We start from the raw sequence: 11,510 nt of genomic DNA, 5'->3' as shown, positions 1-11,510 counted from the left end.
AGGTCGTGGAGATTATAGTTCGTGAACAAAAGCTACGACTAGAGGAATCAACATGGGAGGAAGAGAAGAAATTAAAGTCAAGTTCTCCTCTATTCGCCTTCAACACGAACCTTGAGGACAAGGTTCTTTCGACGGTCGGAGTATTGATAGGATGTCACAAGGCAATCACGTGGCTTCTCCAGTTCTTTGGTTTTACTTATTCAAATAATAGAACTATTCTTTAGGGAATAGTTCCCCACTTTGTTTCACATTATCTTTTGTTAGGAGTTGTGACTCCATGTTTCCATTATTCCTGTTTTGTAGGAGTTAATGACTCCAATATCTTTTCTATTTAAATCAATGAAAACCCTAAAAAGAAGTAGTCATAACTACCCAAAAAAAAAGTGTGTTCTTAATTTGTTCTTGAACAAATTCTCTTTGATATGAAGAGAGACCTTAATTGGTATCAAATCACATGTTTCTAGATCAACATTGATATCTCTTGGCAAGTGACCTATCATATCCATTTACTTTTCTCGAGTTTGAAGTCACGGAAAGAAAACCTGGAGTCAGATATATATTCTGTTTGTTGAAACAATAATTTAACATAAAATTTTTATTTTATAGTAGCATTAGAAAAGTGATATTACAAATTATTGGTTGAACCAACGATTTACAGAAGTCAAAAGTTATAATCTCTTCAGCAGTTTAGTCATTTTGTTTGCCAATCAGAGTGTAATATTAATATCATTTAACTTGTATAAATAAAATAATTTGAATGGGATAATTGTCTAATAACTTCTAGTAATATATTGCCGACTTAATTATACCGTATATTATCCGAAATTGTTTGTGGTTTATGAGTGGGAAAAAAGATATACTTCACAACAAAACATAAACAAGTTAAAAGATGAAAATGGGTTGAACTAAAGCGTGATTAGTTAGTTTATCGCATCTTTGAGATAGTCCACTACTTTTACATCATATTCTTTCTACATGTTCAAAATTTGTTTTGCCACCATTAGGTTTATGAAACTCTACATATGGCTTCTACATACTACAGTCTTAACACAGCTATGCTTATTTCAAACGTGACTATCAGTTGAAAACCATAATTTGATAAACTAATTAAAGTTAGGAAAGTCGTAAAAACGCAGCATATAGAGATGCCAATTCTTGGACAAATCAACAGAGCTCTATCTATTGAAAATATTGCCAAAACTATATTGAAAAGGATTGTAAATCTGAGAAGTGTATACGTGTTACCTGGTTGCACTTGCTAAAGCCCATCCACGCCGACGTAGCATATGTGAACGCCGATGTTTCGCGTCCCACGTGCGACTCACATGAGATGAGCTTCGTTCGATGTTGTAACATGTCAAGAATTCGTTAATTAGGTATAAATAGAGTTTAAGATACCTATAAATTTGCAAATTTTAATGTCGTGGCAGGCAGCATAAATATAAACGTTTTTTTTTTGCGCAAGAAATAACATGTATCAGACACAATAATAGTCCCTCCATTTTTCAATAGATAACGTTTTAGAAAAATTATTCTAAATTAGTTTTTAATTTTTAATTTAAAAATTATTGACATTTCTATGTTTTATAAAATTTTGTATTCTGCAGATAATATGATGATACAATCGTATTTATTAACATGCATTACTTTACTATTGTACCATCATATTACATGTGTAAACAAATTACTAGATATCTAGTGCATACGTAGTTAGTTAGCCATTACCAATTCTATTGCCGACTTAAAAAGAGAAATTTGAAAGTCACTAAAAATAAATAAATAAGAGACTTCAACCACAGTATGTTGGATGAGTACATATATACTGTTTAAGCATTACTGTACACCTGGATAATACAAGCCACAAGTGAGAGATGCAGATAGACGCACTTATTATTAGCCACTTACAAGCAGCAACATCATTACCTTTTTCAAATCTTCAAACCAAAAAAGATTATAACCGCTTGCCTATAAATTTCGTCACAAAACCTTGTTGTCACTTAACCTATATCACATGTTCCAGATATAGCCTTTGAGAATACATATGGCCTTTAACATAACCTCCGTGAAAACCTCCTCTAACGGAGCATGGCAAGGCGACAATCCCTTGAACTTTGCCTTTCCGTTACTCATCGTCCAAACGGCATTAATTGTCGCCGTCAGTCGCTCCCTCGCCGTCCTCTTCAAACCTCTCCGCCAACCAAAAGTCATCGCCGAGATTGTCGTACGTAATAACTACACTAACAAACACTAATATACATTCGTTTTTTGGCTCCCAAATTTTAAAGAGATATTATACATAGTTTATTCAAATTGTTGAATTTTTTTAACTAAGATTTAACTTAAAAATGTTTATGACCTCATAAGCACTGATTTTGTCATCTTCCCGTTATTTACGAACTTACTAACATCTTCTTGCACTGTTTCATTTTTTTGAAGGGAGGGATCTTGTTAGGACCGTCTGCTCTAGGTAGAGACCCGGCGTATATGGACCGTATATTCCCGGAATGGAGTATGCCGATACTCGAGTCCGTCGCGAGCATAGGACTCCTCTTCTTCCTCTTCCTCGTCGGTCTCGAGCTCGACTTGTCATCCATACGTCGAAGCGGAAAACGTGCTTTCGGAATCGCAGCCGCCGGAATCACACTCCCGTTTCTCGCCGGCGTAGGAGTCTCCTTCGTGATCCGCAACACTCTCTACACCGCCGCAGATAGACCTGGATTCGTGGAGTTTATCGTTTTCATGGGAGTCGCTCTCTCCATCACAGCTTTCCCCGTGCTCGCACGTATATTAGCAGAGCTCAAGCTTTTGACGACGCAGATAGGAGAAACCGCGATGGCTGCAGCCGCTTTCAACGATGTAGCTGCGTGGATTTTGCTCGCTTTAGCGGTTGCGTTGGCGGGAAACGGCGGTGAGAGCGGTGGCGAGAAGAAGAGTCCGTTGGTGTCTGTTTGGGTTTTGCTATCAGGTGTAGGGTTTGTGGTTTTCATGTTGGTTGTGATCCGACCCGTAATGAAATGGATCGCTAAACGCGCATCTCCTGAAAACGGTGCCGTACGGGAGTCTTACGTGTGTTTGACGTTAGCTGGAGTTATGGTTTCCGGTTTAGCGACAGATTTAATCGGTATTCACTCGATTTTCGGAGCCTTTGTGTTCGGTTTGACTATACCGAAAGATGGAGAGTTTGGTCAGAGATTGATTGAACGGATTGAGGATTTTGTGTCCGGTTTACTCTTACCGCTTTATTTTGCGACGAGTGGGCTGAAAACTGACGTGGCAAAAATCAGAGGAGCTGTGTCGTGGGGGATGTTGGCTCTTGTCGTGGTTACGGCTTGCGTCGGGAAAATCGTCGGAACTTTTGCTGTGGCGGTTATGGTTAAAATTCCGGCAAGAGAGGCTTTGACTTTAGGTTTCTTGATGAACACGAAAGGTTTGGTGGAGCTCATTGTGCTCAATATAGGCAAGGAGAAAAAGGTTAGATTTTCTTTGCGAACATGATTAACCCGAGGTTGTTATGATGAGGTTTTTATGACGAGGTTCTTAGGACGAGGTTTTTAGGAAGTTAAGAAACTGTTTTTTAACTTTTAACTAAAAAAAATAAGAACCATATCTAATATTCAAATATTCTATAAGTAGTTTCTTTTTTTGAGTTTTTAAGGTTCTTGTTTTTCTGTAGTTATATAAAAATATTATAAGAACTACAAAACTATATATAACCTAGTAACATCATTTGGACATTTGGGTCCTCTAGTCATCGTTAACTATTAAAGGTATACCATCATGTTTTTAATGGGGACAGCATATCTGCATATAAAACAAAACACGATTAGTATTCATTTATTCTTATCTTTTTTGATCAACTATTCATTTATTCTTATCTAGATAATTGTTTTAACTGTGTAGATATATTAATTTTATGTTATAGTTTTAGCTACATGTCTGAAACGGGTTCGGTCTTATCCAACGTCTATCTTGTGGACTGGTTTGTTGGGAATCGTTCGGGATACTTTTTTTTTGGACAACAAAAAAACAATAGTCTACCATTTAAATTAAGTGCATATCATCTCTCTTTATTATTATTTGAAAATATTTTTTCACTATGAACTTTTATTTTAAAAATTAAAGCAGTAAAAATCATTATTACTCTTAAAGAATAATTTTTTTTTCTTTTTTCTTTTACATTTTCTGTTTTTTTGGTTTATTGGTTATTTAAGAAACATTATGAGAATTGGATTGACATTGAATCATTTATCGTATGTTTACAGTTTAATTTAATATTAAATTATATAGTTACTTAATATTTATTTATAAGTATATTTTTTTTCTTTTTACTCGTGACCGTTGATGAATTTTAGGTGAAAAGGTGAAAAAAATATAACAGTTGAGTTCTTGTGTTTATTTATATAGTAGTATATATTAATAATTAATAGTAGAATTATATTTAAGGATGATCACCTTTGAAGAATAATTGTTACATATAGTTCCTTACTTTTCTTTTCATTTTAAGGAACTACATAACAAAAACATTTCTTATGAAATTTGGTAAAGAACAAAATCAATAATAGTCCAGGCTTATTATCGGTAAAATTGGCAAACATTTTGTTATTCCGAGAATTTTTTTGTTTCACCACTAGAAAAAAAAGTTTTCATGTAAGATAACATGTATGCAATTTCATGTTTTCTTTGCTTTTCTGATGAATATTAATGAATTTAGTGTTACATGTTACAAAAAGTTGTTTTTCCCAAAACAAGTGTAACGAAAAATAATAAATACTAGTGTAGTTAATTAAATAGCATACATGTAAACAACATATAATAAAAAGTACACGTTCATATATTATCTAGGCCCTCCCTCTGACTACGTTTTAACATTTTCTTCTTGAATTCGAGTAGCTTTAGACTTTAGTAAATGATTAAGTTTACAAATCCACGGAACCACAGCCGAGTAATACCATTGGTTGTTTCGTTTCTCATTTTAGTGGGTGATTAATTAATAATATGAAAACCGTCAAATTAAGGGCTGATGCATGTTTTAAATTTTTGCCGGGGGACAAATCCTCTAGATTTCCCTTTTTGTATAAAATCTAACTCATTATATAAAATTTACAAGTTAGCAAAAAAAGGGGCTGATACATGAAATTAGCTTTTTCGATTGGGCCTATGTTACGTAATCAGCCACCTTTTCGATTGGGACAATGTTTACGTAATCAATCACCTCGTACAGTACCACTTTCGGCACCACAAATTATACTTATTTATCTTCTTCGATTTGCACCACAAAAGAAATAAAAAAAAACGACAGAATGGAACAATAATGATTACCCATTAATATGACTATTATGTGGTTATTGATTAACCGTACGTGCGTGGGGTTGTGTTTAACTAGGTGCTAAACGATGAGACGTTTGCGATACTGGTGCTAATGGCACTCTTCACAACGTTCATTACGACGCCGAGTGCAATGGCCATTTACAGACCGGCACGTGGAATCCACCGCAAACTAAAGGACTTGTCGGCGAGCGAACACTCCTCCTCTAAGGAAGAGCTTCGCATCCTTGCCTGCCTCCATGGTCCAGCCAATGTCTCATCCCTCATCTCTCTCATCGTGTCCATCCGAACCACCAAGGTTATTTACCTTTATGTCTCTTCCTGTTTACAATCTACATACAAATCTATGGATGACCTAATGCGTAGACATAACTATAATGATATATTGATATGTTCTACGTAAAATGTTTACTTTAGAGTTGCACAAAATAACCGAGATTCTAGTTGACATGCGTGATACATTTACTTAGGACTTGGATACCCTAAGGTATGTACGAATACGATGCATGATATATATGTGTTTTCCTTTTCTATACCAAGACTACTGTTTTAAAGTACCTAAAGATTCTTCAAATTTTGAATCAAAATTAATATTGATGTTGTAAAAAGATAAATTATGAGGCTTTATGCATATTTATCATTTATATTATGTGGTTTGAGAAAATTATTAAACATTATTTTCAATCATTTGAAGCCAAATGTTATATACATATTAACCACTAATATTCTGAGTATTGTAGTCGAATGTTTCATCTCGATAAGTCCATGACCGGCCCTACACATAGTATATAGTTTTCTTATTGGAGGGGTACTAATCTTGGTTAATATGGTACTTATTTTGGCAGATACTGAAGCTAAAACTGTTCGTCATGCACCTCGTGGAACTAACGGAACGATCCTCGTCAATCATAATGGTGCGAAGAGCCCAGAAAAACGGTTTTCCTTTCGTCAACCGCTACCGTCACGACGAGTGCCACAGCAGCGTTATACGAGGCTTCCAAGCCTATCGTCAACTGGGCAGAGTCGCTGTCCGGCCTATTACAGCAGTTTCTCCTTTACCTACAATGCACGAAGACATTTGCCTCATGGCAGAGACCAAGAGGGTCACAATGATCATTTTACCTTTCCACAGACGATGGAACGTTGATCATGGTCATGGCCACCACCAAGACGGAGGAGATGGGAACGTACCGGAAAACGTTGGTCATGGTTGGAGATTAGTTAACCAGAGGGTTTTGAAGAATGCACCGTGTTCGGTGGCGGTTCTTGTTGACCGTGGGCTTGGGTCTATTGAGTCCCAAAGTTCGAGTCTTGATGGGTCGAATGTCGTTGAAAGGGTTTGTGTGATTTTCTTTGGTGGGCCTGATGACCGTGAGGCTTTAGAGCTCGGCGGGAGGATGGCTGAGCATCCGGCCGTTAAAGTTACCATTATGAGGTTTTTGGTGGGGGAAACGTTGAGGAGTAACACCATCACGTTACATCCGGCACCGTCTAAATGCAAGGAGAAGAATTATGCATTCTTGACAACCAACGTGGATCCAGAAAAAGAAAAGGTTTAACTCTGTTTTTGCTTATTATGGTATTTTAGTAAGTCTTGACTTGTCTATACAAATGAACAAAACCAAACTGAACCCGATTAGACATTTGAATGTCCATGTGCAAAGATTTTAATCTGTAATTTATTTTTATTGTTGAAAAAATAGGAATTAGACGAAGGAGCATTAGAAGATTTCATGAGCAAATGGAAAGATATGGTGGAATACAAAGAGAAGGAACCAAACAACACAATTGAAGAAATACTGTCAATAGGACAAAGTCAAGACTTTGACCTTATAGTGGTTGGAAGAGGGAGGTCACCGTCCGTGGAGGTGGCTGCGTTAGCTGAGCGTCAGGCCGAACATCCCGAGTTAGGTCCTATCGGGGATGTGCTTGCCTCTTCGAACAACCATGTCATCCCATCAGTCCTTGTGGTTCAACAACACAACAAAGCTCATGTTGAGGAGATTACAGTTTCCAAAATTGTTAATGAGTCTTCTTTAAGTACTGATGGAGATGCAAATGTATGATGTAGCTACTTGAACTTTACCTTAATGGTTAAAGTGGTAAGATTTGTAGAAAGAGTATTCTACATATAAATAACAGTAATTATGCATCTTCGGGAAGTTTTTCATGATCTCTTTCTTTGCATCTATATAGATGCTGAGATTTGCTTACATATTAGTTTACATATGCAATTAAAAGACTCCTGATGGTTTGGCTTCAAATGCAAATGACAAGGAAAACAATGATGTAAGTGGCAAGTGGCAACCTACTAGGACCCGGCTAAGCAGATTCAACCTTTTTTTCAAACTATACAGTCACTTATCAAAATGATAACGATAGTTTTTAAACTTGAAATCCGACAACATCACAAGGTTCACAAAACTAGTGGTAACTCTTGTAACAAGAGAAACAATTCAAGAAGTTTTCACACCATAGCTTTTTATTTATATATAAACAATAGAGAGAGAGAGAGGCGACAAGGAGTAAGGCGTTGTTCAAGCCACAGACAATTCAAGAAGATGCGGCTACAATAGACGTTTGTGTGGCCCATCCGAACTTATTATCACGACTGTGTTTGTTGCGAGAAGAAGAAGATTTCTTGTCTTTGCTGCCACGGGATGATGAAGATGAAGAATTGCTGCTCCCCTTTTGTCCCTTCTTTCCATTCTTCTTCAAGCTATCTCTGCTCTTTGATTTCTGCGGTTGCTGTTTCTTGCTCCGCGTGTGAGATACAAGGGAGGGTGGAGGATCATACACATCTTCAGCCCATGACACGCTCAGCTTCTCCAGGGACTTGCCATGCTTCTCTCGGCTGCCTTTAATGGCTGGGATGACGGTAACAGCGGTCACCTGTTGTTGGATTACCAGAAACACAAGTCAGAAGTAACCAAACATAACAGAGAGTGCATAACAATAATATATACTACGTTACCTGATTATATCCAACCAGCAGCCAAAGTCTAAGAAATGAAACTCTTTACCAAGTCTGAAATATTGAATTTTTCGGAGAATTAAGTCGTTATTGACGAGTTCCCTAACCATATTTGTTTTATGCATCAACGACTAACTACATTATTTTGGTTCTAAGAGTTGCGAACAACTACCAAAATGTAAAAAGTGAGTATATTATGATAACAAGCCTCAGATATTAACTCAGTTTTGTGAATTCTCCAATCATATGTCATGCGCTTGCTTCGAACAAGGTTTGATTTCTAGTCTAACTGTGCATCAAAGACTTAAAGCCTCAAAGGGTTAGTTGCAGATGTTGCAAGCCTAGAGCTGAGGGGAATCTTGAAATTTCAAGGATATAATGTTACAACGCATGCAAAAACATGGTAAGAACCAACGACAAAGAACAACGAATGTTAAAAACAGCAACCAGTTTCGTTAGTAGCGTAGGGTGGTTAACTCACACTCTCAGCGGTGGCAAGGTTCATGTCATCATCATCATCATCCGAAGACTTGAGAATGGGTTTGGTGATGTCTTTGGACTCTTCATTCACATATTGGTGTATATAACCACCACTATCATCCCCACCAGACTCTTGAGCATCGTCAGATCCATTACCAGAGCCATTATTACAACATTTATTGGAACTAGAAGCAGAAGTGCTCTTAAGGTGAGACTCTGCATCTTTGTAATCCAACGCACCACATACTGAGCTCATATCCAATTATAGCAAAAACAGTAACTGCCATGAACAAAATCAAAGTTACATCAGTGAATTAACCTAATCTACATGACTAGAAAACTATAAAAAAGTATCCAAGAAAAAGATTCATAAACGTAAATAAATAAATACCTCGTGCGTCGCAGATCAAGAAACACCGAAAGAACGGATTAGCTTCTAAACCGAGGTTAAGAAAACCGTTAGAACCAGAGGAAGGCGGATATGAAACAAAGGGATCTAGGAGAAAGAAGAAGAAAAAAACGAGAAGGGAGGGAAAGATCAACTAAGATTACCACGCCAATCACTCTTTTCAAGAGGTTTCAAACGATTAGAAGAATGATAGAAAGTCAACGAAGGAACCAAAGAGAGGAGTAGATCGGAGCTCAGCCGCATTATATCTTCTATTTAGGCTCTTCGAAACCCTTATAACCGAAGAGCTACCCGGCAAAAGAAATGCCAAATCTACTCGTAAGAATTGCAGAGATGTTTGAGCTGATCAGTCAATCATTCGGAGGTACAGATACACTAAAGTCGAATCATCGAAATCACAATCAGATCCCAAAGAAAGATAGACAGAGCTAATTTGAGAATACAGGATGAGGATGGAACAACATTTTTATAGCGAAAGAAAGGTCAACAGACAAATATCCAAGGCGAAAGACGTGGCCGCCTTTTTAGTGACGAATCATATCTATACACGTGTATTTCATGGGCCTAGCATGTTGGTCACTATTATTACCCTAAAATAGTCTCTACTTGGCATGATATATGTTTACTCACGTGGTTTCTTCCATCCCAAGTCTGATGCTCCTATTTCTATAGTGCAAAATATAGATCATGCTACAAGTTAGTAGCATAGCAGGTATCAAGTTCAAGAAACCAAGTCATCAATTTCTAATACGCAATCACTATTCATGCAAGCAAAACTAATCTCAACAAACGGAAGAGAAAAATTTGTGACCAAATACAATTAAGTGTAAAACTTGAAGAGGAAGATAGAAAAAGTGTAGTAAGAAAACACATGAGTTGTTCTTGTTATTTCGGAGTTATCTCTTCATTTTGTTCCTCAACCATTTCTTCTTTCTTGTCTTCAACCATATTATGTTCTTGTTATTCTTGCCACCCAGTCCTTGATGATGATGCTGACATGTCGGGGTTCACTACAAGAAAACACACCGAATTCCGACGGATCTTCCGACGGACACCAAGGTCGTCGGACATTTGCGACGGAATACTGACAAATTTCCGACCAAATCCAAAAAAATTAAGTCGTCGGAATTCCGTCGGCCATTTCCGACGGAATTCCGACGACATACGGTTCGTCGGAATTTTCCGACGACTTTTCGACGACATTCCGATAAAAAATGTAACCGTTGTAGTCGTCGGAAGTTCGTCGGTATATTCCGACGAAATTCCGACGACATTCCGATTAATAGCAAAGTCGTCGGAATTCCATCGGTATATTCCGACGGAATTCCGACGAACCATGTGACCGTTGCCGACAAATACATATGACCGTTGTATAGCCGTTTGGGATTGGACAATTCCGACGGAATTCCGACGGACTTCTTTACATCCGTCGGAATTCCGTCGGAAAGTCGTCGGAGGTCCGTAAGCAATTTCCTATAAATACAACCCCTCCTCATTCAACTCATTCACACTTCATTCTCTCTTCATTCTCTTTAGTCATAACAATTCCGTGAAAATCATGTCTTCAGAAGTTTATTATCGTTCGTGGATGGATAAACCTCATTTGGATCCGAACACCAATTTGCTTACGGAAGAATACGTTCAAGGGATTGGAGAATTCATGAGGCTTGTTCAACAGCAACCGGATGCAAAAAGTGGTATGTTAAGATGTCCCTGCTCTTCTTGCAATAATAATAAGGTTATAAAAGAATTTGATGTTTGGACTCATTTGTATATGAAAGGGTTTTCACGTAATTATAAAGTTTGGTACCTTCATGGGGAAACTGGTTATGAATATGGTAGTACTAGCGAACCTCAGCCTGTTAGTGAACCTCAGCCTGATATTAGGTTAGAAGAATCTAGAACAGATATAGATTATGGTGTAGGTACTGAGCAGATGGTACATGATCATTATAGAGGGGAAGAACCAAACCCCGAGTCTAGGAGATTTTTTGACATGTTGGATGCAGGAAAACAACCTTTGTATCAAAATTGTAGAGATGGTCATTCAGTCTTATCATCTGCAACTAGATTAATGGGTATTAAGACAGACTATAATTTGGCTGAAGAATGTATGGATGCGATTACTGATTTTGTCAAAGGTATTCTACCTGAGGATAACCTTGCACCGGGTTCATACTACGAGGTTCAGAAACTTGTTGCAGGTCTTCAACTACCGTATGAAGTGATAGATGTATGTATTGACAACTGCATGATCTACTAGAGAGCGGATGAGACACGGAATATATGCAAATTTTGTGGGAAACCTCGTTATCAGGACAC

At 37.5% G+C, this 11,510-nt stretch overlaps 3 protein-coding genes across 3 annotated transcripts; 1 reads left to right on the top strand and 2 right to left on the bottom strand.

Moving 5' to 3' along the window:
• The first annotated feature begins 2,014 nt into the window (after nucleotides 1-2,014).
• On the top strand, nucleotides 2,015-7,479 carry LOC106296909 (cation/H(+) antiporter 20-like). The gene is made up of 5 exons (XM_013733164.1): nucleotides 2,015-2,221; nucleotides 2,437-3,471; nucleotides 5,384-5,623; nucleotides 6,171-6,878; nucleotides 7,029-7,479. The coding sequence occupies exons 1-5, from the start codon at nucleotides 2,042-2,044 to the stop codon at nucleotides 7,389-7,391; spliced, it is 2,526 nt and encodes an 841-aa protein (XP_013588618.1). The 5' UTR covers nucleotides 2,015-2,041; the 3' UTR covers nucleotides 7,392-7,479.
• Nucleotides 7,480-7,855: 376 nt separating this feature from the next.
• LOC106296824 lies at nucleotides 7,856-9,394 on the bottom strand (the record flags this gene model as incomplete). The annotated part of the gene is given in 3 exon segments (XM_013733054.1): nucleotides 7,856-8,217; nucleotides 8,781-9,059; nucleotides 9,171-9,394. Coding segments are annotated over 2 exon segments (594 nt in total). The 5' UTR covers nucleotides 9,036-9,059; nucleotides 9,171-9,394.
• On the bottom strand, nucleotides 9,177-9,559 carry LOC106296825. The gene has a single exon (XM_013733055.1). The coding sequence runs from the start codon at nucleotides 9,429-9,431 to the stop codon at nucleotides 9,318-9,320; it is 114 nt and encodes a 37-aa protein (XP_013588509.1). The 5' UTR covers nucleotides 9,432-9,559; the 3' UTR covers nucleotides 9,177-9,317.
• Nucleotides 9,560-11,510: the final 1,951 nt, after the last annotated feature.

This window comes from Brassica oleracea, chromosome C6 (genome assembly GCF_000695525.1).
Source record: "Brassica oleracea var. oleracea cultivar TO1000 chromosome C6, BOL, whole genome shotgun sequence".
NCBI classification, from domain to species: domain Eukaryota; kingdom Viridiplantae; phylum Streptophyta; class Magnoliopsida; order Brassicales; family Brassicaceae; genus Brassica; species Brassica oleracea.
Note: the sequence above shows the minus strand (reverse complement) of the source record. Positions and strands in the feature narration are given on the sequence as shown.

Coding starts and splice junctions, on each gene's coding strand:
- LOC106296909 (XM_013733164.1), top strand. CDS start 2,042: ATGGCCTTTAACATAACCTCCGTGAAAACCTCCTCTAACGGAGCATGG. Junction 3,472..5,383: donor ATATAGGCAAGGAGAAAAAG/GTTAGATTTTCT, acceptor GTGTTTAACTAG/GTGCTAAACGATGAGACGTT. Junction 5,624..6,170: donor TGTCCATCCGAACCACCAAG/GTTATTTACCTT, acceptor TTATTTTGGCAG/ATACTGAAGCTAAAACTGTT.
- LOC106296825 (XM_013733055.1), bottom strand. CDS start 9,431: ATGCGGCTGAGCTCCGATCTACTCCTCTCTTTGGTTCCTTCGTTGACT.